The sequence below is a fragment of the Mastigoproctus giganteus genome, chromosome 4, assembly GCF_048544385.1.
Source record: "Mastigoproctus giganteus isolate SK-2022 chromosome 4, ASM4854438v1, whole genome shotgun sequence".
NCBI classification, from domain to species: domain Eukaryota; kingdom Metazoa; phylum Arthropoda; class Arachnida; order Uropygi; family Thelyphonidae; genus Mastigoproctus; species Mastigoproctus giganteus.
The window spans coordinates 40,829,368-40,850,701 of record NC_143578.1 but is presented as its reverse complement, the minus strand read 5'-3'; the positions used below and the strand labels follow the sequence as shown (position 1 = coordinate 40,850,701).

The window sequence follows — 21,334 nt, the reverse complement described above, 5'->3', positions numbered from 1 at the left end:
CAAATTGAATTGGAGTCACTGGTGACATCATCTAAAGCTGATATTGCAGGGCTAACTGAGACATGGCATCATCCAGAAATTTCACTATACTGATTATAACGTATTCAGGAGAGATGAAGAGAGGTGTAGGGGAGGGAGGTTTATGCTTCTTATCAAAAGTGAATCGAAAGCAGTCAGATTACCTGAGTATGATGAAGTCCAGGTGGATACAGAATCAATATGGTGTGAATTATCTAGTGATAATGTAAAGCTAATGATTATGGGGAATACAATAAAAATATGTTTAGGCAACTTGAATGGGTAAGCAAGAGTAAATGCCTCATTATGGATGACTTTAACCTACCTCCTACTGGTTGGAATTTGTGGTCAAGTGTTACATTTAGAGGGTTTGTTTTTTGAATCGCCTACATAACTATTACTTATTTCATCATGTCAGAAAAAAGTACAAGAGGTCTAAATATCCTTTACTCGATCTTCACTAAAAATGAAGGCAAAGAAGGTCAAAAGGATCAGGGGAAATTGTATGGTTGGTTGGCATAATTCTTAAAGAGAATGGGGAGCACATGTGAGAATTTCATGGGATAAGGGAGCCCATAATTTGTAGTTTCGTTCCTGATTTCTATACAACATCTATTGCTGGACTAATATGGAGGAACCTGTAACTCTTTTGTAGTTCCTCTTCAAAAACAGTAAAGTTTAATATTCTATTTTTGCACATGCTCTCTAAGTTAATTATTCTCAAGGTCAGCTAACCAAGCACTATGAAAGAATTAAATATAGGATAAGACTGTATATTTAATATAAAATAAAATACAATACACTGATAAATTTAAAGGTGATAAAATTATGGAGTTAAAAGTGATTTATAATTAGTGAGGAGAAATATCAATGAGATAATTGTGTTATGCACAATTAATCAGCTCTATTTATAACAGTCAAAGAACACTGCCACATTCAGTGCAAAAATTCAAAAAGAATTTCGGTATTAAAATTAGTATGGAAAAATAAATTTTTCTTTCAAAAATGGGAATATAAAAATGAAATAATTCGGTAACTTTGTGAGTGAACAGGTATATATACATCATGTTTTTTTTCCCCTTTCTTTTCAGAAATAATTTCAAATAACCATACCTTTGATTATTAGATCTGAGATCAACAATTTCCTGTGGCTACAAAGGCAACTAGAATAGAAAATTTTACTAGATTAAAGAGCCAGGATTGCATAACAAGAACACTAACCTTTAAGATGCATTTGCTGATATACGCTTCTAATATCCTAAGCTGTACACTACGATCTAGATACTCATCAACTCCCTATAAGGTTATGAAATTTTCACAAACATAAAAACATAGTCTACAATAAAGGCTTTTAAGAAGAACAAACAACACATGCATGCACAGTATTAAACAAAAACAAAATAATATTTCTAAATCTAATTCATTTTTATGCATGTCTGTGTGTGTGTTAGCATTAGTAGAGGCATATGATGCAAGAAAGCATGCTTATACAGCATCAGCCAAAAAAAAAAAAAAAAAACACACACTTTATCCATCCATTCGCTCCAAAAGTTTGTCTAGTTTTATTTTTAAATTATTTAAGCTATCAACTTCTACAACGTAGATGGACATTTTTTCTAGCACTCAACCACCCACTGGCTAAAGGCAAATTTCCACACATCAGCAAGTTAAGGCCTTGAATGGTTTGAGCAAGCTCGCTTGCTCAAACCATTCAAGGCATTATGCACCTCAATCAGATCTCCTCGCAGGTGCCTTCACACACTGAAATTTACAGAACCTTGCCTTCCTTGGTAAGAGCAACCCCTTTTTCCCCTCACCAATCTTGTTGCCCTTCTCTGTACTCATTCCAGCAGTTCAACAGCCTTCCTAAAATGAGGCCTCCATACTTGTATGCAGTACTCAAGGTGTGGCCTGACTATTTCCTTATACAAAGGGATAATTACCTCCTTATCCCTGCTAGCAAAATTCCAGTATATCAATGATATATTTTTTTTTATGTAAACACGAGAGGTATTATAATCTATAGTACTTAGTACCATGCTTAGGTAGGAGGTTGAGAAGACGAAAGAAGATTTTTGTTGACATTGGACTTGAACTTCTGTAGACTGTAATTTTCAGGAAATACGTATGAAGGAAGGTTGTTCTAGAAAACGGCAGTTGAATGAATAAATGAGGAAGATGAAAAGTTGGTTCTGTGAGTTTGAAGTTGGACAGTAAATGGATGTTGGCTGGTGGTGGCACGTGTTCGGACTGTTTTGAAAGAAAGAGCAGGAATTATAGAAGCAAATTCAGAAGAACAGTGACCATGGAAGTATCTGTAGAAGAGGCATACAGCAGAAACAGTATGTTTATGAGACAACGAGTGGAGAGACTGTTAGAGATGAATCATTAATTAACCTAACTGCTCCTCTTCTGAATGGAATCAAGAAGCCTGAGAGAGGTTTCGGGGGCACCACCCCAGATGTGGGAACAATATTCCATGGCAGGGCTGATTTGCGATTTATACAGAGTGAGCAGCTGTTTGGAAGAAAAGTAACGCAGAGAGCGAAAGAGAAAACCAAGTTTTTTAGATGCAGAGGAAGCAATATTTGTAATGTGCTTGTGCCAAGAGAGATTAGAAGTCAGGGTAATCCCCAAAAGAGATATATCATTTTGCCTAGAAATCGGAGTGTCACTAAAGATAAGCATAGGAGCAGAAGAATCCTTTTTGCGAGATATAAGATAAGACTGAGTTTTAGAAGGGTTGAAATCAACTAAGTTGTCTTTGCCCCACTGGAGAATTACCTGAAGATCGGCATTTAAGGAATTGGTAGCAGATTTTCGAGAAGTTGAAGCTGATTAAGCAGGGCAAGGTTTCTCAAAATGGAAAGTAGAATGCAATGTGCTATCGTCAGCAAAACTATGGATAGGATTTCCAGTCAATGGAAGAAGGTCATTAATATACAAGAGGAAAAGAGTGGGGGAAAAAACTAAACCTTGGGGGACTCCGGCATTAGTGGAGAAGTTAGAAGACAGAGAGCCATCTACTATCACCCTCAGTGAGCAATCAGAGAGAAAACTAGATAACCAATTACTAAAAGCAGTTGGCAAACCATAAGATGGAAGCTTGTTTAGAAGACCTTTATGCCAAACACGATTGAAAGTCTTTGAGATGTCAAGAGCAACAACTTGTGTTTCACCGAACCTTTCCATTGAATTAGTCGATAAATGGGTAACATAAGCCAGAATATCACCAGTGGATCGACACTGACGGAATCCATACTGGCGATCATTGATCAGACGGAAGGTTTCTAGGTAGTTTAAGAGTTGGCGGTTAATTGATTTCTCCATCACTTTAGAAAGAGTAGAAGTAATTGCAATGGGACGATAATTGGATGGGAGGGATTTGTCACCCTTTTTAGGAACTGGCTGGATATGAGCAAATTTTCAAGCAGAAGGAAAAACACCTTTGGAATAAGAAAGTGAAAAAAGGCGGCAAAGACCTGGAGCTTTCTTAGCATCAAGATTCATCAAAATCCTTCTGACATCCTTTTGACAGAAGACCACGGGAGGCATTGAATGGAGCATGTTGGGAATGGTGGGAGGTGTTTTACCAAGATCATTAATACATGAGTTGGAATAAAAATGGGATGCTAGCAGGTCAGCTTTATCCTTGGCTGAAGTAACAACAGAACCATCTGGTTTGTACACAGGTGGGAGCAGAGATGGGCAAAAGTTGTGGCCAATAGCTTTGGCAAGAGACCAGAATGCTTGGCTACCATTAGGGCAAGAAGCAAGTTTTCTACTCTTAGTTTTCTACTTTTCTACTGTTCAAACTCTAGTTTGGACTGATTAATAACTTCTTTACAATTGTTGCGAGCTTTGGTGTAGGCAGAAAATGAAACTGTAGAATTAGAAACAAGCCAATTCGATATGCAACATTCTTCTCTTGAACAGCCTTAGCACATTTATTGGAAAACCAAGGTTTAGATAAAGGACGAGATTTTAAAGTGGAGTGTGGGATAAAGAATTCCATTCCTGCAAGAATAATTTCACTGACACGATCTGAGCAAATGTTGACATCAGAACTTTTTAAACAGTAATCTGACTGAGGAAAAGAAGAAAAGAAATCTCGCAGGTCATCCCATTTTGCATTCTTGGGAATAGCCATGAAATAGCCATTGGAGAAGAGACAATCACCAAGTTGTGATCTGAAGTGCCTAAAGGAAGGGTTGTTTGTGAGAAAAAGATCAAGCGTGTTGACTGTATGATTAGGATTGTCCGGTATTCTTGTAGGTAAATGATTAATCTATGCAAGGTCATTAGTAATTGCAAAAGCCTCAGCATCTCGACCAGCCGGGTCGGTGTGACTAGAAAACGGAAGCCAGCTGTAGTTGTGAACATTAAAATCACCAAGGAAAATTACCTCACTGTTAGAAAAGTTGGATTGGAGAAAGTCAAGTTGCAAAGAGAGGAAGTCAAAGAGCTCCAAGTGATTAGTGGAGTTGGGAGAACGGTAGATACAACAGATGAATTTGACACAATGAGGTAGAGAGATTTTAAGCCAGAGAAGATTAAAGAGAGGAGATTCCAAATTGCCAAGTCTCTGACAGGGAATATCAGAACGGACATATGTATAAGTACCACCTTTGAGGCGAAAGGAATCATACAGCGAATAATTTGGGCATCTGAAATGAGCAGTAGTTGAATCAACCGATAACTGAGATTCTCTCAGTAAAAGTACATGGGGTTTGGCAGACTGCAAGTGGAAATGGACATTGTTGAGATTAGAATTGAGACCATGTATATTTGTGAAATGAATTAGGAAGTGCTTGGGAGGTTTAGATCTTTTTGCAGATAAGCTTGCTCTATTAGTTTGACAATTCATGGTGTATCCAATAGTAAGAAAAAGTGGGTGGGACATGCTGTATGAAGTAATGAAATTTTTGGATATGGCATACACATGGTAAGAATATACCCAGACCCTTGACATAACATGGCCTCGACAATGCTCCCCACATACACACTACTCGGACTCCCTCCAGTCACTATCTGGCAGACTAGAGGTAGCAAGATTATACACTAGCTGATCCGGAAGCCTCCTAGAGAGTTACCAATAGGTTCGGTCCGGTGTACTAACAAGCGGCCGGCCTGCGAACACCGTTTTAGAGCTGTACCCTCGAAATGTAAGGAATATTGGATCTCGCCACGATGTTCATCATAACCTCAAAAGTCAATCATACTGCATGATGGAAGAGATAGGGAAGGGTTGACTGGAACTTAGCTCTAGAGACTAAACATGGGTTCCACCACTTCGAGCCTCCAATAAGCAAAGTGGTGGTATTGCACCGGTTGATGAGAGTCATCTACCACCTAGTACTGCCTGGTAACATAGAGGGGCGGCATTCCTCCATGTGGTGTGGGCGCCAAACCTCGACCCCTTCTTACGTTGGTTCACACCTGGGTGGTCACCCACCATGTACTTGTGCATGGAGGTTATACTCAGGATTACTATCAGTCCCACCATCGTGAAGGTGCAAGCAGAGGATTTGGCTGTCACAGACCGTCCGAACTTCGCCGAAATTGGGTCCACTTGACTTGAGTGTCACCCGAATATCAGTTCCATCAGCGTTTTAGACTCCCAGGTAGCAAGTACAGCTTGTCTGGCATATCTGAGAGAATGTCTGTGACAACCTCAAGGACCAAGGATATACAGGAATTTTGCTAGCAGGCAGATCTGGCTGCACAATAACCCCCAGGTCTTTTTCATTCTCCACTACTCTGATTGTAGTACCACACAGTTGGTAGGTTACTCTGGGGTTACCGCATCCCATAAGCAGTATTTTGCACATGTCAATGTTAAACTTATGTTGCCATTTCTCAGCCCATCTGCCCAACTTTTCTAGATCCTGCTGCAGAAGCATACTCTCATTACTGTCATTAACAACCCTGCCAACCTTTGCATTCTCTGGAAACTTGGACATTAAGCCTGATATACCTTCTACAATATCATTGATAAATACAAAAAACAACAATGGACCCAACACCGAACCCTGGGGGACTCCACGAAGAGCAGTGTCCATTGAATACCACTCTGTCTTCTTCCACTCAGCCTTCCCTTTATCCATAGCAGCAACTTCCCCTTATGCCATACTGCTCCAATTTGTACAGCAGTCTTTTATATGCAACAGTATCAAATGCTTTCCTAAAATCCAAGTATAGTGGTACCTTGGATTACGAGTAACTTGGTATGCGAGTGTTTTGCAAGACGAGCAAAAATTTTTAATAAATTTTAACTTGATAAACGAACGAGGTCTTGCAATACGAGCAGTGTCAGTCCTCGTATAACACGTGTTTACACTACACGAATTCGATCATACACGATTTATAAATAGGGGAACGATATCTTATATAACACGAACCGAATTCACTTATGCACAATTAGCCTTTGTGTTTACAAGAAATGGCAGTCGAACGCAACCCGATAGGAATGAAGAGAAGATTTTGAAAATGTATTTATGGTTTTTTATATCAGTGAAGGGGAAACACATTTCACCATAATAACATAAAAACCAAAAATTCCAGCTATCAGTATAATCGCAAATGCAATTAGATCGAGTTTACTACCAGTTTATAACAGATTCCACTAGCAGGAACGCAACTGGAAATTGTTTTTGTTTTATGGTAGTAACCCCAAGAAATGTGCTTTAGTAAAATGTGAGGTGTTAATAGTGTATCTCTGCCTTTACGGTGTTGTTTATTCAGTTGCTACACGCGCGCAGCTTTGTTTATGTGTATCAAGCGTGCCTCCTCGTTTTGTAATAGTGCAAGCGATGAATCTGATTTCCGTGAAATCCTCAAAAGGAGGCAAAAGCAAGTGTCATTGGAAAGATTCCTTGTTAAAGTCGCACAAAAAGAAAAAATCAACAGATAGCAGTGATTCCGTTAGAGACAGTGAAAGTCGTCCTACCCAATAATTTTTAATAAATTTGATTGCTTTATGTATATTAAATTTAAATATTAAAAATATAAAAAGGTATTTATTTTGTATTAATCATTTTTACAGTATATGAATATTTTTGAGTTTTGGAACGAATCATCTGGGTTTCCATTATTTCTTATGGGGAAATTCGCTTTGATATACGAGTGCTTTGGATTACGAGCACGTTTCCGGAACGAATTATGCTCGCAAACCAAGGTACCACTGTATATGATATCAAAATTATTTTTTACATTCGGTTCCTTACTAACCACATCATAGTATCCAATCAAATTGGTCGGACAAAACTTCTCTTTAACAAACCCATGCTGTGTCTGAACTATAACTGCAGTCTTGTCTAGATGATCCTGCAATGCTTCTTTAATCAGTGACTCCATTATTTTCCCCACAACAGAAGTTTAACTAACAGGCCTGTAATTACTCATGTCACCCTTTGATCCCCTTTGTGAATTTGGGATACTATGTACATTTCCAGTCCATGAGAACGTCCCCTGAATCCAGAGATGCTCTCATAATAATCGCTAAGGGTTTGTTTACCTCCTTTGCTGCCTCCTTTAATATAACTGTATAGATCCCATCCACCCCAAGTGTTTATGTGATATGATATTCACAACAAATCACCAATACAAGAGCTATATGAAGATTAAGTTGCGACTTACAATATTTCTAGTCAAATTTAAAATAGGTTAATGAAACTGACTAGAACCATTAAACTATTTATTGAACACAATTTAATATGTTTATTAAAATTGGAAAATTTTCCAAAAAACTTATCCGTTTCCAAGAGCGCAAAATTCTTCTACTTGACAGTTTGTAGCCTATGGAAGTAAAAGGAAAAGAAAGAGGATCAATTAGTTGGCCACTAAAGACTAATAAGGTACTAAAAACCTATTAGATGTGTCAACTTCACAATGAGAAACTTAAAGTCAAATAGAATCATATTATTAATATTATTAATGTGATTAAACTAAAAGTAAAACTGACAGTTATTAAAAATTTCATTTTTTAGATTTAAGATATCATCATAATCATGAATTCTTACCTGTTCAACAATAATAGCATTAGTGATTGTACTAGCCATGGTTTTAATGTGTGAAGTCAATGAACTACAGATGTCAGCTGCTTGTCTCACAAACTTGGCATTTATACGTTCTTTTTTCACTTGTAGAATACAGAATTTGCGAATTCGATATGCAGGTTTTCCATACTTAAAATAAAAAATATATACATTAGAATTGAAAATGCACTATACGGTTATTTATACACTTTTCTATTAATGAAGAAAAAATGTGCCTAAATTTAAAAACAACTGAGGACACTTAGAGTAAACACCTTTACATTTGCCAATATAACAAATGAAGAGCTATTCATATAAATACACTTTCGAAATTAAGAACTTAGTGTAACATAATCTATATATTAAAATTCACTGGTATTTGGCCAATGGATTTTAATTATTTCTGGTCTGGTGTACTTTTTTTTTTTTTTGTCCAAAGCTATTTTTAAGTTTGCTACAGAGAACCAGAAGATGGCAGCCTTTTTACTCTATGAATAATAAAACCATTATTTTTGGTTCTGAGTGAATAGAACCAATAAACCAATAATTCTACTTACATGGAATGAAGTATTATTCTTAAAATCTTAATTCTCACATATGCCTTTCACTCAACATACATCTACAGGGTTGTTAAAATTAAAGTATCCCTATGTAGAGGGCTCTGGAGCGAGTTCTAAGGCTTGTACCAAAGAGAAATTTGGACAACAGGTACAATAAAGAATGCGCTCACCATTTATTGGAAAAAAAAAAAATTGTTACAAAATTTGTCACTATATGGCACTGTAGCAATACAAATCACTTGAACAGTGCTACAATTGTTCAATGTGTCCTCCATTTTGGTCAACAACAGTTTCCATTTCAAAGAACAGCATTTACTACAGCAGAATGTTTGGTTTTTAGGAGCTTTAGCAACTAAGGCCACATTGCTCCGGGGATATGTGGTGGTCATTCCCTGACCTTTCCGCATCCTCCGTATTTGGTGGTCATGGGCTCGAACCCCAGTCTAATCAAGAAGCATGTGCTACGCACTGCTGCTCCTGCCCACCTGGCTATGGAGGCACCACAGCAGAATGTAACATGTCACCTGGAATAGCCAGCACATGATGTCTAATGCTGTCCTTCAGATTTGCCAGAGTTTGACATCCTTCCCGATACATCTGGTTCTTCAAAAAACCCCACAACCAGAAGTCGCATGGGGCAAGGTCCGGTGATCGAGGTGGCCAAGATGTCTAGAAACAACGGCTGATGACCAGTTCATCTGTAAAGTGTTGCCTTAGCAATCTTTGGACACAACGGTGGATGTAGGATGGTGCACCATCTTGCATGAATATGGTATCCTGAAGGCACCCACGTTGTTGCAGCTCTGGTATTGCAAAATTTGCCAACATTTCATAATATCATTGTCCAGTGACGGAACAGGTGCGGGGTCCAGTTGGTGTTACCTGTTCAAAAAAATATGGCTCAATCATGAATGTGGCCATAAATCCACACCACACTGCCACTTTTGGAGAATGCAACAGGACCTCTTGGATAACCTGATGTTGTTGTTGTTATTTAGTTTTTAGGAGCATTAGCAACTAAGGCCATATTGCTCCGGGGATATGCAGTGGTCATTTCCTGACCTTTCCGCATCCTCCGTATTTGGTGGTCACGGGCTCGAACCCCGGTCTAATCAAGAAGCGTGTGCTACGCACTGCTGCTCCTGCCCACCTGGCTATGGAGGTGCCCTTGGATAACTTGAGGGTTTTCTGTTGCCCAAATGCGACAGTTGTGCGTATTCACTTGTCCATTTAAGCAGAAGTGGGCTTCATCATTCCAAAGGATGTTCCATGGCCAAATGATATCCACTATCATTTGCGCCAGAAACTGAAGTGCATATGTGAAACGAATATCTGCATCACCATGCTTTAGCTGCTGTAGCATGTGCATCTTGTAAGGATAGTACCGTAACACCTGATGCATTACTAGCGTTACAGTGGAATACGGCATGTCCACTTCACGAGAAACAGCTGGCATACTTGCATTACCACATGGACATTGACTCAATAAATCCACGACAGCCATAGCCACATCTTCAACATGAGGAGTCCACTCGTTTTCTGCCTCTACCTGGTTGAACACCAAGATGTCCTGTCGCTTCAAATTTCGCAATTATTTTGCAGACAGCACAAACAGTCATAGGTGCACGTGGGCCTTATGCGCCTCTGACGCTGGAATTCTCTGATAGCCGCAGCTGCATTGTTGCTGTTCTGATAGTACAGCTTCACTAATAGCACCTTTTTCTGCAACGTTGTTGGCATTGCTGCTGTAGTGCAGGCAAACATCTACTGTATGATTTTGAAGAGACTGCTTTGCTTTTATACAGTACAGTAGAGCTGAGTAGTGACACTGTGGCAATAACTTACGATTATGCAAATAAAGTAAGTTATTTGCATAATCGTAACTAGGATAGTTATGCGGCATACAGTGACAAATTTTGTAACAAATTTTTTTTCCCAATAAATGGCGAGTGCATTCTTTATTGTACCTGTTGTCCAAATTTCTCTTCAGTACGAGCCTTATCACTTTCCAGAGCCCTCTACATAGGGATACTTTAATTTTAACAACTCTGTACATTTCATATTTCTTAATTAAAAATTGACAAAATGCAATGAGGGATAATTTATTTACCTAATATTCTTGAAAAAATTAGGATTTCCAAAAATGAATGACACTTTATAAATTTTTCTTTGCAATATCCATTATTTCTATAATATGGTTTAATACACATTATAAAACACTTTATAATTAACATTATAAAGTGTTTAACATTAAAACATTATAAAAATTATATTAATACATTATCATTAATATAATAGAATTATGTAATAGTGATATAATATTTAGCGTAAAAAATAGCTCTATTAATGATATCATCTCTAAATTAGTATACACCACATGAAACTGCAACTCCATACATTCATTATGATAATGAAAATTTCTAATTTAATTACCAAATAATGTAAACAAACATAAATGCATTAAATTTATTTGCATGCAGTGTAGTATCTACTTCCAAATACTGTGGCAAAAAACTGCATTTATATGGTTAAACAGAATGAACAATATAGCAACTTTTCTTTCAGGGTTTAAATTTAAGTTTTTACCCAACAAAAAATTTTGTACAAATTAAAATTTACTTTTTATAATGGATTGAGTGTCCTGGCAATATACTGTCTAAATCCTATCATTTGCAAATCGAGCAGACTATAAGTAGTGACAATGAATAGCAGTTTCCTTTTCCCTTAAAACTCCTTTCCCTGTTGCACATGTAAAAACTTCCTGACCCCTAGTTTTTACAAGTGAGGCAATGAGAGAAGGGTTAAGGGTGTTCTGTTTGACACTTTGATATAAAAGGAGTAAATGATCTTGAAGGTTCATAAAGAAAACACAATGAGAATACCCAAACATTACTATTTTTGATATTTTCATTTTTCTCTTTCAACAGAAAGTCTTTCAGCAACCAGAATAGCCTAAGTGGAAAGTCATTCTGAATCTGAATGTTAAATAAAACAGGTAAAAAAAATTACACTGTTCTGAAGAACAAAAAATATTGCTTATTAAAACTGGGTGAGATTCAAACTGGGCAGTATAAAATACTGACTTTTCACTAAAATAGAATTTAATTAAGTTCATAGACATGCCTACAAAAAAAAAAAAAAAAAAAAAAAATTAAAACAATATTTGTTTAAAATCTATGATTTTTCCACCTTTTGTTTAAATTAATCAGAAATGGACAATCTTTTTAAATAATAAAAAAATATCTGTTCACTTGTCCTAGAGGATTACATAACCATTAACTAGATATAACATATTTGTTATGGCTAAGCCCAGAAGGGTTTATGGCATTAAAATCTTGAACAATTTTGATTCAGCATCTCAATGTTGATATATGCTTATTCCTAGATTTCCAATACTACAAGAAAACTGTTGATGCCATCTTATCTTCAAACTTTTCTGGGATGGCATACTGCAAGGAAAAACCCATCAAAATATTTTATTTTGATGGGTTTTTCCTTGCAGTATTGTAGGTCTTCTGGAAACAAGCATATGCTGAATGAGATGTTGAATAAATTAATGATGTATAAGGAAAAACCCATCAAAATAAAATATTTGATTAGACAAACGAATTAATGAAGGCATCTGCCTAGCACTCCTGGGAAGGGGAGGAATATGCTAGCCAACCTTATCCCAAGTAGAAGGAGATTGCCAAGCATTTGAAAAGAGCTAGAATACTGCATCTAATCATTTTATTTAAAGCAACTTCTTTAGTGGAACCCAACTTAAATTTTCTGTCACTGTAGTTGAGACATGGTACAATTATTGGCAGACTTTGGGCTCACCCACATTAATAGGTGATATTCCACTGAGAGGAGACTCAGTGTGAGAGGGAGCAGCAGCTGACCAGATTTCAGCATCATATAACACAGAAGGAAGAAGAAAATAGGGTAGGATGATGTTGAGTTGGAGACATGAAAGAGCTGCTGTTTCACTACCTACATCATACAGAAAGGTAGAGTTTTAAGAAGGTTGATGTGATTATTATAAGACAGAACTGATTTAACAGGTTGAGTTTCAATGAGAGGAGAATGATTAAAAGGAGAGGCTTCCTCGGGAAAAAAAATATGGGCAAACTTATCAGGATTAGTATAAAGGCTAATATAAAAGTTTAGAAATCTTATAATACCGTATTGGTGGACTAATAATAGAATAGCAATTGCTTAAAAAACGATACTCACCTTGAATAAATCTGCAGTGGTATATTGAGAAGAGGTGGTTAGTATTTAGGTTGAATTGTTAGCTAAGAAACTAAGGGGGGAAAATGAAGAAAAACGGAATTTTAAAATAAGCGCAAGGAGGTAGAAGTGTACACATCCGATCCTTGGTTGTCATTGAAGAGGGAAGAAGTATTTTGAAAGCTTGAATAAAATAAAATAATACGATGAGGCCAATAGTCATTACGATGTTATTATTTAATGAAAGTCCTTCGTAATGACTATTGGCCTGATCGTATTATTTTATTTTATTCAAGCTTTCAAAATACTTCTTCCCTCTTCAATGACAACCAAGGATCGGATGTGTACACTTCTACCTCCTTGCGCTTATTTTAAAATTCCGTTTTTCTTCATTTTCCCCCCTTAGTTTCTTAGCTAACAATTCAACCTAAATACTAACCACCTCTTCTCAATATACTACTGCAGATTTATTCAAGGTGAGTACCGTTTTTTAAGCAATTGCTATTCTATTATAAAGGCTAAAATAATTAGCAACTGCAGCAATAGCATAATGAAATATGTGAACTATTTTGCTCATTGGATGAGGTGAAACAGCTTAAATTTTAATATCATCGACATAAGCAGGTGTTGGAATTAAGACAGAAAAGAGAAGGGCAGAAAGAGTGTCATTCTGTGGAATTTTAGCATATACTTTTTTTAATAAGGAGTTATTTGACTCTGAAAGAAGGGTTCTATGGAGAATAGCTTCCTGTATGGAAAAGAGCAGATTACCTTGTATTCCATAAAATTTTTCCATAGGTAAAGAAGATGGACAAACAGCAACAAATGCAGATGATAAGTCAACATAAACTTGGTCAAGATGACCCTTGTGGTTTATGGCATCAGATGCAAGAAAGTTTCTAGAAGATTAGTGAAGGTTAAGACACCCTTTTTTCCCCATAACAAATGTGAGAGAGAAAGGAGGAGATAGAATGTGTGAGATTAAAAGAGGTAGAATGGATCTTTGAAACAATTTCAGCACAAAGGGGAATATGGTAATAGGCTGCTGGTCTTTTAAGTAGTTTAGGGTTAGAGAGTCCAAGAAAGATAGCATACCCATATTAAGATGGAGGGAAGATTTTTTCAGTTAAACACCTGTCAAATAGACTAATAATTCTAAAATATAAGCACTAGCAAGTTTTACAACAAAGATAGAACATTGGAGAGTGGCAAGCTATTAATGGCCGTTTTGGGATAAGAATTAAAGGAGAATTCAGATATAAGATTTACACAGAAAGGATCAGAGAGAAATATGGATAGATTAGGAAGAGAGGATGGGCTGTCAAACCTGACTACATGTTCAAACCATGCAGAGAGATAAAGCAGAGGGGAAGCATTCGGTCTGAGAGGACAAAATTAAATATTCATACAGGAAGGGGGCAAGACTCCAAAAGATGGAGTCCTGTTCCCTTTCTAGGAAATTTCCTTTTTTTATAGAGACAAAAGTTGCATGGAACTGAGTAGAAAGATGACAGTTATGATCAGTGGGGGATTTTTGTTTTGCCCAAAAACACTTCTGCTTATAAGAAAATGTAGCAATCAGTTCCTATCCCATCAGAAGCTGGAAATTGTTGTGATCTTAATGAGCTGATAAAATTTCTCCTTTCTGATCTAAAGGAGAGAAAGAAAATGTTTAACCAGTTCTTTATTTTTTTGGTTAGTACTTTCTCTCATCTTTGTAAGAAAGTAAAACATTATTAGGTTATTTAGGCTGAGCAGTGAGGTAGCTAAGGCCATCAAGAATCAGTATATTGTAAATTGTGTGTATACTCTGGTTAGTTTGCCTGTTTTGAAAGATCAAAAACTAGAATTTCTGGGTGGAAAACCACAAGCTTGCCTGAGACCAAGTAATTCAGTCATAATGTAGGGGAAAAAAACAAAAAAAACAATCCTAATAAAAGATCCTTCTGAGTTCAGATCACATTTATCAATGGGAACTAAACTCAGACCTTTTCTACATGATGTGGAAGAGCAATGGTCATAGCCACTAAATGTTAGCCATGGGATAACATTGTCATTTAGCAGTTACAGATGTTTCCATGTTGCAGTGCCAGAAATTAATGTTTATAATCTGGTACAGTCACACACATGATAAGAGGAGTTTAGAAGACAGAGAACAAAAGAACATTATTGTATTTAGTGGTCATTTGATCTTCCACTATGATAAACTCAAATGCATGTACCACTAAACTTTTGGGCTAACTATTTGGCTATGTCAGGTCCTTTCTTTTTTCAAATATTCAAATCATTTTTTTTTTTTTTTTTTTTTTTTTAGTTATTTCTATTTACTTTAAGAAATTATCATTCATTTTAAATGAGGACAGTTTTTTGTTTGGTGCATCAATTTGAAGAGAACAAAGCTTTGTATAGCATGTGCCACTTTGGATCTTACGAAAACTTCAAGTTAATCTACAACAGTAGACTAACTTACTTGCTCCAAAGATGAGCTTGTGTAATTTAATTTATTTTATTATATGGGATTAACTGTGCCCAATCACCAAATTGCAAATAACCTTCCTTCCCAACAAACAGCAAGGACTTCATTTAAAATTTCTCCATTCAACTGTTATCATTACTGTACAGAAAGAGAGCTACATCAAGGGCCTTTCAAGCTGAAAACCACTTCAAATTTTGCATTTTCACATAAATATTTTGATTCAAGTATGTTGTTTAAGTGTCATTCATATGTAATGGAGCCAGATAAATAAATGGTCACTAACTCACTTTGATAAACTTAAATTCAGGTGCAAATATTAAACACGGTTCTTTACCTTTGTTATAGTACTTCCTGCAACATTCATAAGTTTAGAATGCTTCATAGAACCAAAGCAGTCTTGTAAGTCAATATTCACAAAATATAAAACACTGAAAGGAAACAGAAACAAATATTTAAAAGAATTGTCTTATGAACAAGAAAAGAAAGTCAGAACAGGACTTTAATATAAAGTAAACATAAAAAAATCAATATAATAATGAATAATTAAAACTGGATAAAATAAAAAAATAAATAAAAACAGTACAAGTGTGATACATATAGTGCATAACAGCATTCAGCAGCCAATGTTGCCTTCTTAATTATATTGAATACATTTCAAATATATTGATAGCTTCTCCAATAACATAACACCACTTTTCTGGAAGGGTACTAGGATCCACCAGATTTAAAAAACTATTATTCTACATTCCAACCCATAATTTGATTATTAACTGTAATAAAACAGTTAAAATTAAGTTGTAAGCTTCCCTGGCTATGGCCATACAGAATAAAAACACAAATTTATAATTGTTGTATAAAACAAATTTCTTTGATTTTCCTTATACATGGAATATAGATGGAAAGAGACAAAGTAAAATGTAGACAAAATAAAACATTTTACTTATCATTTAGGTGTCAAAGATTAGTAAAAATTAACTGTTATCATCAACAGAGCTGTAAAAATGAAATGCATTAATTCAATTAACGAATTATGCATTTTAATTAAGAGTTTACCCCATATTTTATTTATAAAGTATTGAAAAGACAATCTTTACACCATGGCCTTTAAATTTCAGGTAATGATGCTATCGCCATGAACTGTCTGGTTGCTGTCCAATATATAAGCAGTACTGCCCTTATAAGAAGTATAACTGTCATTATCATGAAAGGTAAATGCCTTTAGTAAAAGGATTTTTCTTTTCCATGCACTATTATGAAATATGGATGTAAACCCTTTCACAATAAAATGAGTTATTAATAACTAAGCATTTGTACTGAAAGAGTTTGGTAGGGCTATAGCCTCAACCTACATAAAGATTTCACTTAACAAAAAGGTTAGTGCAATTCATCATGTTTTTTCATAAGTGAATTACCAAATTGGTATAATGGCATCATTTTTATCATTTCTCATATTGTGAATACCTTCAGGCTATAGCCCTACCAAACTTTTTGCAGTTTAAACTGTTATACACCATCTGGCATCTTTCATATTGTGGAGTTATACTTCATAACTGGGTTGTCACTATTACAACACCAGGGTACCTAGCCACTCACCAATGATAGGCCAGATAGCCTTGAAACAGCTGTCTGGGTGGTAGGGTCCACAGAACATAAGTAACAATAGTCTTCTTCATTGGTGAAGCATTACTTATTCGAGGTAGTGCAATACCAGGCAACTCATTGTGAAGGCATTCACAATATGAGATATGATAAAAACAATATCATTTTACCAATTTGGTAATTCACTTAAGAAAAAAAAAACATGATGCAATTGCACTAACCTTTTCGCTAGGCATTTGTATTAAAAAATGTCAATATTGAGTTCTTATGTATTATTATATATAATTAACTAATGACCCATTAGTTACCATGGACACCAGCTGGACAAAACTCCCACCTACTTTTTTGAGGGTTTGAAGTTTATTTGAATTTAAAAAGGAATTGGCAAACTTCTTGAAAGAAATAGGTAAATGGAGTGAGGAATGGTGACACTGGTTATACTTTTTCTTTTTTGGCTGCTGCTGCTATATAAGCCTGCTTCTTTGCATCATTTTGGCAATATTAATACTAATATATAATCCCAGATAATTTTTTATTAAAAATAAATTTGTTTCTAATTATAGACTAATTCAGACTAGCTGAGTCCTGAGGCGATAATTACTGGCATGCACATAGTGACATCAAGTCCATACACTGCCAAAAATAAACAACCCATTGTTAGCCGTTTGATTTTCTGAAAAAATAAAATGGTTGCAATATTGTAAACTCTTCTGACTAGGGTAGCTGTACAGATTATAAACAGAAATTGAATATTTATTTATCTATATGATATGCAAAGAGATTCAATAAAATTTACATAATTCTGATGTTCTAAAATATAACTATTTCTGGAAAGAGCATTTTCTTACCCCGAATCTCTAACCGCACTTCTTTTGAGAATGAATGCTTTCAGCTCTTTGTAAACATCTTTTATTGATATTTTTCCAAAACCAAGAACCTCAGGATGATTTTTCTATTAGAAATAAAATATTAAGAAACTTTATATTTCTAACACAAAATTTTGGAGATCTAAGAACTTATTTAAAAATAACAAAGCTTTAAATGTTCCTATGGGAAGGATAAAGGAATTCTAAACTTGGATTCTTGAAATATCCATGTATAAACTCAATTTTTAAATTAATTTAATAAATTTAAAATTAATGCATATTACATGGCAACCTTGCATGGAGTTATGTTCTGGTACATTGGTAGGAGGGGCAGATCCAGGTTTTGTGGGGCCTGAAGCTTATATAATTTTTGGGGCCCTCTTTAAGAAAAAGAGTACAAAATTACAAATGCAAAATTAAATAGGAAAGGAAATATTTATTCAGGATGAGAAAATAAATTACAACAAATTACAAAATTCAGAAAAATAATATTTTTATTAACTGACTGACACACCTCTATAATACTTTTTTTCCTAAATTTTTTGGCTGCATACTCTTTGATCGAGATTGCCTCTTCATATGACAACAATTTTGTAATATTTTCTATAGAGAGAATAGAAAGATAATTCAGTCTTTCCTCTAGCATGATTGATTGAAATTTGTTTTTTTATTATTGATAGTTTAGAAAAGTTTCTTTCAAGCTTCACAACTCATTATGGATAATGTCATGTAAATTTTTAGGATTGTTGTCAAATCTGGGAAACCTCTATCAAGTTTCTTTCACATATGAGCTGTAAGATTTCAGGGTATTTCAAGTGTTCTTCTGCAGTGGCTAATCTTAAATACTCTTAGAATTAACGATACTCATTAATCAGTTTGTCATTGATGTCCTTGTTGTAGTGGCATATTATCTATCTATTTAATATGGAAGCCATTTTTTTTTTCAACAGTGAGTGTGAACGATAGGCTTAACCGATCGGGCTGGAAGTGGTCTAAAATTGAAGCCATTTCTTCCTCTAATAGCTATTTCTTCCTAGAAATAGCTATTAGATCCTATTCTAATAGTTCCTGACAGTTTGATTCCTTTTGTTTTTGGCCACAAACTGAGGAAGTGTAAGTGAGAGGTTTCACAAGGACATTAAAGACATGGAGATGAGGTACCAGGGGAGGCAACCAGTTTATAAAATGTAAGGCAAGTTTTTAGTGGACTTTTTACTATTCTGCCCTTTTTAGTAGCATTTTTAAGATGTATTTGAAAATTGTGAAATTTTCGCAATCGGTACTTCTAGTGAGTTTTATGTTATCTTTGTTGATATCAGTATTTCGTGTCAAATAAGCAAGAAATTTAAATCTTTTTTCAATGTGTTCATATGATTCATTCATTAATTGGGTTATCAAACAATCCAAGAGCCTATTCATTACTTCTATTCGAAATTTATCTCTTCCTCTTGATGAATTACTGCTTTTGGTATGATCTGAAAATGTGTGTTACAATTTGCTTCTCAATGTCAGAATAATTTCTGCTGATTTCATTGCTGACTTATATCGCTTTTGTTTCATATTCCTTTAATTTTTTATCTGAATTTTCTCCCAGTTCTTTAATAAATAAATTTAAAGATGACAAAGGAAGGTACCCTTCATATACGTCGAAATCAGGAGTCTGTAATTTCTCACTTTTTTTTTTAAAACATTCCAAAATGTATTTCCAAATTGCAGTTAAAATGGTGTATTCAAGCTTTATCAACTTTTTGAATAAACTTTTAACATCTTGTTTGTGTTCGGGTTTCTCTTCCAAGTCTTCGAAAATATATTTTAGACTCCTTAAAATGTCATTGTACCCAAGTTCTAAGGCTTGGACAATTTTATAATGGGCAGACCATCTTGTTACCAGTGCCGGACCAAGATATTTCCGAGCCCCCAGCAGAATGATTTTTCAGCACCCTTTACTGAGGATATACATATTTTTGCCTCATTGTTTTCTTTTTGGTGCCCCTTAAAGAATGGCACCCCATGCAGGAGCCCTGCTAGCTCATACCTTAATCCGACACTGCTTATTACACTTAAGACTCTTTAAAGTAAAATCCAAGTTGGCATGTGTGTTTAAAATACTCCTTGTATGAGACAAACCTGAAAAGAAAACATAACTGTCGCAAAATACTGAAGTAGTCAACAACTTCAGCTACTGAGGAGGCTGCATTTTCTCCGACGAGATTAAGGGAATGAGCTGTGCACAGCATATATTCTGTGTACTTATTAATGTTTTTAAACAGTGCTTGCAGCCCTTTGTCCTCACCTTTCATAACAGCTGCATTGTTGTATGACCAATGGCAGGTTACAATCATCCAGAACTTGTTTCACTTTGTTGAATCAAGTCACAGATAGAAGTGTGGTGGAGGGGAAGTTGGAGAGGAAAGAGACAGTGGTCTCAACCGATTGTGGTTAAAATATCTTACTTTTGCAAATTTTACAAAAACATACGACCATGTGAACACATTGCTAGAGCCCCTCCCAGGGTCTTGGAAGTGGCCTGTACAAAGGAGGGGCTCTAAAGCTCACGCTTCATTAGCTTCACGATAACTCCACCTCTGATAGGTAGTCACTGCTTTTTTTGGGAGAGTCAAAGGTATACAGTAATTTAAAATTTTGTTGAAGTGAAATAATGAATGAAATAAACTAAACAAACAAATACAAATTCATTTTCAACATAATAAAACATTAAATTCTTCATAATCTAAGTGGTTGAATAGACTAAATTATTATAATCAACAACTTATGTGACCATAAATTTTTGATTTTTCCCTTCTGGTCAAATACACAAAAACAAGGATGGTTTAATTATATTACTTTAAAAAAAAACATTAAGACTAGTTTACATATATATTTTTTAAATGCATGTTAGATTATTCACTTTGTCAAACAGACCATATCAGCAACATATATAATATTTCTCATTGTCATTTTTTTTATTTTTGCTAGTCAATATTATGATAAATAAATAATGTGTACCAGATACATTTTTGCTGGCTTTCTCACTAAAGTAAACTATTCCATTCTTTATAATCTACGTGGTTGTGTAGTCTGAATTATTATACTCAAGATTTAACAACTTATGCATTTAACCAAAATATTAATTGGATGTATAAGAATATAGGAAAAAAAAAAAACAAACAAACACAAAGATCTTTTAAAAAGAAATCAGTTTTTAAGTCATAAGGATACATGGGCCATTAGGCAACTAGGTTTGTCTTTCTTTACCACCAATCTAGTGGATGTATGAGGGAGAAATTGCTTTTTGAAATTGACTCTGTTGATAGTACAGTTTGTTGATAGTAAAGGTAGGAATGCCTGAGAGGTAGTACCATCATTGCAGCACATGTTTATCTTGTTTCACTTATGACAGGTGAGGTGAGGGTCGGCTCAAGGTAGTGCGAGTTGTCAGGGAGTGGATTTGTGAACTAAAAGTTAACACACTATGTAATGAGGAGAATCTATTGCTGTGACTAAACTGAGTGCAGAATAAGGTTGGTTGGCATCTGGCAGGGTCATGGATGTGTCTGAAAGTGG

General features: G+C 35.3%; 1 protein-coding gene across 1 annotated transcript in view; it reads right to left on the bottom strand.

Moving 5' to 3' along the window:
- The window catches only part of LOC150086646 (telomerase reverse transcriptase-like), an 83,952-nt gene that overhangs the window by 36,710 nt on the left and 25,908 nt on the right, over positions 1-21,334 (bottom strand). Inside the window, exons 5-9 of the mRNA XM_090372216.1 lie at positions 17,753-17,856; positions 15,640-15,733; positions 11,497-11,589; positions 8,040-8,204; positions 1,240-1,314 (exon numbers count right to left, since the gene is read on the bottom strand). Coding sequence (XP_090228342.1) covers positions 1,240-1,314; positions 8,040-8,204; positions 11,497-11,589; positions 15,640-15,733; positions 17,753-17,856 — 531 coding nt within the window. The remainder of the gene's footprint in view (positions 1-1,239; positions 1,315-8,039; positions 8,205-11,496; positions 11,590-15,639; positions 15,734-17,752; positions 17,857-21,334) is intronic.